This window comes from Saccoglossus kowalevskii, chromosome 11, assembly GCF_978046115.1.
Source record: "Saccoglossus kowalevskii chromosome 11, keSacKowa6.1, whole genome shotgun sequence".
Taxonomy (NCBI): domain Eukaryota; kingdom Metazoa; phylum Hemichordata; class Enteropneusta; family Harrimaniidae; genus Saccoglossus; species Saccoglossus kowalevskii.
In genome coordinates this window covers 17,853,813-17,859,522 of record NC_140651.1, presented here as the reverse complement: position 1 = coordinate 17,859,522, position 5,710 = coordinate 17,853,813, and the positions used below count along the sequence as shown (strand labels likewise).

Genomic DNA, 5,710 nt, shown 5'->3' with positions numbered 1-5,710 from the left:
ATGCGCGAAAAAAAAAAAATCCCGCGCCCCCAATGTATAAAGCAAAGATTCGTGTGATATGTATTTAATCTAATCAGAATTGTGTTATTATGTTATGAATTATTATACACAAGCCCCGTTTTTTTTATCCACGTCATACAGTTCCCTTGAGATATGTTCCTAAAAAACACGGACCGATTTCGACAATCATATTAACTGTAACCTTTGACCGCTAATATTTTACAATACTTGGTTTTCCTTTCTTATTTGTAGGCATCTATCGCCTCACCATTATATGAACGGCCATGGTTGGGTAGAGTTGACGTTTCAGAAGCTCAGAGGTTTAAAAGTGTAAAAATATGAAATGGATATAAATTGTAATGAATTATCGAATAAAAGTCAATAAAGATACAGCTACTACATAGACCAGCCTGAAGTTACTCGCGATTTTATAATCAATATTATTATAAATGCATATTCAATTCTATAATTGACCTCTGCATAATTACTCGATCAAGCGAAAAAGTAACTGAAATAATTTTTGAACAAGAATACCTTGGCTGTTTTGTTATTTATCATAATAAAATTATATTTAAATTTGGTGAGATAATTTTATCAATGTAGTACAACGCTTTGACTAACTGAAATTTACATTTCTTCTAAGACGCAATATGGTAAACTTTGCATGATACTAGGGGTTCCTGAATATGGCTGAAAGGCGAACTTTAGCAGCTCACAAGTCTGAAACCATATACACTACTTAAATGGAAGAAACCCAACTATGAAAATGTCATTAATTTACTTAAAGCATCATTTCCAAATTGAGAGTGGATTGCCAAACAGAAGGAAAAATAAAAGTTACATAACAAGAAGTGGTCTTCCTTAATAAATATTTAAAGTAAAAACATTTTCTAATGAAACTGTCTTATTGAATGCCCAAGAAAATGTAAAGAAATTACAAAAAATAGATGAATATCGACAAAAACAAATATTTTTTAATATTGTTATTCGATACTCCATACTGTAGACTAAATCTGATTGTCATTTATCATTACCCCCGGTATATAAACATGCTGCGTTGCCGTATTCGTTAGATGAAAAATCAAAACCACTGATACGCATGTGCAGTGAGTGTTATTGTACGTACCAAAAACAACCAGTGCGCATGCGTGTGCTACAAGAACATAGTTTTCAGTTTTAATGTTGGCCACATTTAAATCGAGGGTTTATGTTTTAAATAAGAATGTCTAAGACAATTGTGTAGTCCACTCAGGGTTTTCGAGATGGGAAAATATACCAGTTATACGCGCACCCATGTACGTGTATAGCTTTCTAATTAGATACTAATCGTTGTTGCTCCTCCCTTGCCTAGTTCGACCATCAGTATCTTGAAGTAGAAAAGGCATTGACACACGAAGGCGATCTCACCTCAACAATACAAATATATTCTTCCAATACTTGTAAACTGAATTACAATAGTTGGTACTTTGCTACTATCAGACCATTATTACTAATTGTCTAGGGAGTAACTGTCCCCAGTTACACGTTTTCCGGCTTCCATCCGTCTTAACGTAGTTAAAAACGATTTGGGATCTATCTCCGTTGAGCGCTAACGGTGAACTAACTTTTCTGTCGAAATGTACCAGAAAAAGAACGTACTAGTAATATCAGAGCGTGAAATATTATAGCCACTAGAGGGCGTAAATACAAAAAGTCGAACGTACGATAAAAAAACGGCGGCCACACCAGTGTAAACTGAGAACAGACTTCTCAATGTAGAGTGAACCAAGTGATTATTGGTCACCAAATCCGGGAGGAGAATAACACACTGGGAAGGAGCACTTGTTCCATACAATGTATCAATATCATTATGCAAATAACTAAACTAAACGTCATAGCCTCAAATAATTACAACCAGTTATACCATTAGGGAGAAGGTATCTTTGTTCTACGTGTTGTATTGAATGTACCAGTACTGGTTATTATTATCTAAATTATACACGCAAGTCAACTGTAGTCGTACTCAGTCAAGTTACGTTGTTGTTTTTTTCGATCTTATCGTGCAGGTTAGAAACGCAAGTCGACTGTGTATTCACAGACTAGTTATGTTTTTTTTCGCCGATATTATCGTCTAAGTTAAACACGCAATATTATCGTTTAAGACACACAAGTTAGCTGCCGTACACTCTTGTGTCGTTTTATATTTTAGACGATATCAGAGAAAACACAAAGTTCCCAATACTGGCTAACACTGGACTGAATAACTTCGACAGAAATTTATATTTTAAACGACATTATCGATAATATCAGAGAAAAACCCCAGTACTGACTGGCACTGTGTTTTTTACATTGATACAGTTTTTTGCTTCATTATAATACGCACAGATTTCACATAAAAAAAAACGAAGAAGTTATTCATATGAAAAGAGACTCTGGAGCATATATGATGGGAACATGTTTGTACTCGCTTCATTTAGAGCTAAATATTTTTGTTTTTTTCTCAGGACGACGTTGCTATAAATTGTGTTTCAAATGCGCGTGAAATCTGTGACACTCCACAATCTGCCCCAAGTTTATAATGGCTATTCTTCTTATCTGTTCATTTTTGAAGTCTTCTGCGTGAATGCATCATCTTCACGAAACAATATGTGCGTTGATAAACACCACAGTTTTTGCAAGAGTCCTGGGATCACACGGTGTAGGTGATTATTTTTAGAGTTCCATGTGAATGAAAAATTGTGCAGTTCATAAACATTCTTTATTGTTCATGGCTACTATAGTAATATGTTTTATTGCACTCATGGAACTGCAACGTTAATTTGGTTCGCAACTCTTGTTTCCGTTTGATTGTACACGTTTGTTTTATACTGTACTCTTTGTTATCAGGGGATATCAGCTGTATTATTGCACCCACACCATTATTCATCACGCCAGTGCCGTTTCTAGATATTGCAACCACACCATCGAACTATCGAGGCATTGCATCGAGATATTGCACTGGTGTCCACAAGCTATCTTGTTATTCCTATCAATTTTAGAGGTCACTATTTTGTGGCCTTCATTTATTTTCAGCAAATATGCAATTCCGAAGCAACGCCCGTGATTGGCTCAAACTCGCAACCCTGTCCTTTGATCTACCAGGAATTTGTTTATAGGTGATCCATGTCTCGCGCATCAGTGGTGCGCCTACCGCCGCCCTTTAAACTATAGTTCGGAAAATCTAGTATTCATTTTAATGTATTGATTGTCAGAGTGAATGATTGGGTTTATTGATCAGTTCAACGTTCACTCAAAGCGAAGCCACGAAAAGAAGGGCAAAAACAGTATGTAAGGCCAGACTTTTATTATCCCTTGTTTCGCGAACCCGCCGAATGAACAGGAGCCGAAAATGAAATAAAAATCACATTTTATTTCTGCGTAATTTCTCGCGTCCGCCGACTTGTAAGCGCAAACAATTGCTAAAAAAATATTATTTTTATTTTCATTTTTTTACCGCCCGCCGCATAGCAAATCCAAGTTGCATTTTCGTGGGAGTATCATGATCAAAGTACCGAAGTCTCGCGCATATGAGAAACAAGTTTATACATGGAATAAAATTTTATTTCATTTCTTCTTTTCGATAAATGATCTTACTTACAATTCTTTGGAAATCACACAAATCTAATGGAAAAAATTAATTAATTTTATTCCGCCCTCCTCAAAAAATTGCTTTATAAAAACTCTAGAAACAAGGCATAAACAAATTCTGGCCTAACAGAGAATCTGTGAGCAACCCAGTATTTCTAATTTGCGCATTGTAATGCATTACACTATGAAACTGAGCTGATTTGATAAAAACGCCCTCTATGTCACTTGATAACTATGCCATTTTTAGATTCTGACAATAAAGCTGTTCTGTATATTGTCGCCATTTTTTAGATTGTTGATATGTTCTCCGCTGGTTATTTTTTTCAAATACCCAGCACCCAATTTTAATTTCCAAATTCACTTCAAGTTTATTTTTGTAAATATTTAGTGGTCATTTCTCACAAATTCTGTGAAGGCTACAGCGACAGATTCTTTTGATTTCATATTCAGTAATCATGTTACAATGCATCTCAGTAACCATAAATATCTTGAAGCTTTCAGGACTTTCACGATTCTTGAATTACCATTCCCATTTTTATTTTTTTAACAGCTTATATAACAGGATATCAAATTTGTGACCCTACTATATCATATTAACTTGTGAAAAAAAATGTAATTTATTGTTCAATGAAAATTACTACAATCATTTAATGAACCGGATATTGTAGGGTTGCTCATGAAATACAAATAAATCCAAAAAAACAAATATACTATCATTATTTTTTTAATTTCAAAAGATGTTACATTAAATCTTTTGAAATAAGTCATTGTTCGCTGTTCAACATTCTGGCAACTAGCTTTCCTCCCACTTTATCTATCAGCTTTCTGAATATACCTTCATCATCCTTTTCAGGCACTTCCCTGACCTCTTCCTTACACTGTGGTGGTCCTGGCACTACGTGATTATTGAGAGCTCTCTGTATTTCCACCTCTAGACTCATGTGGGGTAACTGCTGTCTCATTGTCGGTACTAGCATATTTAACCTGTTAATCTGTTTATTTAAGTCCTTCACCATAGTCACAAAATGATCAATGGTCCTGTCCCATCTTTGTTGATCACCATAACAGAATGGATGCGGTCCCAATCGACTTCTCTGTAGTTTTAAATATTTCCTCGCATCTCTGATCTGTTTCCTGACATCCCCGTTCAGCATGACCCAGTCCGGTGCACATCCACTGTTGATGAGTATTTTATTCAAGTTGTGCGTCATGCTGTCCACCATGGGATTGTAGTCCGTTCTCGTCAGTGGCTTGCCAGCACCTTCCAGATTGTCAAACTCACCCTTCTCCATGGAATCTCTAATTAAGTCCTCCACCAATCGATGCATCCCGCTAGAAGTTTTGATCTGCCTTGCGGCGGTCTTGTCTTTTACTGTCATGCTATACTCGTATTTGTTCGCATGTTTACGCATATTATATTCAAAAACGCGCTCACTGGCCTTGTCAGCCCTGTAATATTGATACTGTTTCTGTCGCTGACTCGGAGTTCCGTACCCAACTCCTTCAAAGCTCAAATATTGCCGATGTTGTGGCGTAGTTTGTTTGATTCCGAAGTCAGGTTCAAGAATATCAACGACTTCCTCTGAAGATAGCTTACCCGCTTCCTCAGCCAACTTGGCAGAGATGGTTTGATAAGCGTCTCGAACTTCCGTAAATTTGGTGGCATCGGCGTCCGGTGACCTGCTGTCAGGGTGGTATCGTTTGGCAAGTGTTAAATATGTATCCTTCAGCTCATCAGCTGTACAATCTTCGCCAAGATTCAGTAACTGAAGGCTCCATTTGATGCTGTTTGACACTTTGAATCCAGTAGCCGCTGATCTGCTGAATAGAATGCGATGACAGAATCCGCCCTGGACTTTGAAGTTACGGAAACTAGACAACTGCAAACGACCGGCTTCCCGGAGAACAGCGTAAATTTCATATCTTGCCAGCATGTTTAACACACAGACAGTTTCTGATGTAAAATCTCAACTGACATGTATTTTAGGGTCACTTTGGAGGTGTATTCATCCTCTTATAGAAAATAAAATTACGCAGGTCGACGACGAAGACGTCTGTTCTGTTGACGTCGCCATCTTGGATTTAATACCACTCGTTGGTGGCG

The 5,710-nt window shown here is 36.9% G+C and overlaps 1 protein-coding gene across 1 annotated transcript; it reads right to left on the bottom strand.

The window, feature by feature from the left end:
- Positions 1–4,199: 4,199 nt before the first annotated feature.
- On the bottom strand, positions 4,200–5,671 carry LOC102802817 (dnaJ homolog subfamily C member 28-like). The gene has a single exon (XM_006815058.3). It carries the CDS (start codon positions 5,538–5,540, stop codon positions 4,371–4,373), a length of 1,170 nt encoding a protein of 389 aa, XP_006815121.2. The 5' UTR covers positions 5,541–5,671; the 3' UTR covers positions 4,200–4,370.
- Positions 5,672–5,710: the final 39 nt, after the last annotated feature.

Excerpts from the sequence above, each read along its gene's own strand:
- LOC102802817 (XM_006815058.3), bottom strand. The coding sequence starts at position 5,540 with ATGCTGGCAAGATATGAAATTTACGCTGTTCTCCGGGAAGCCGGTCGT.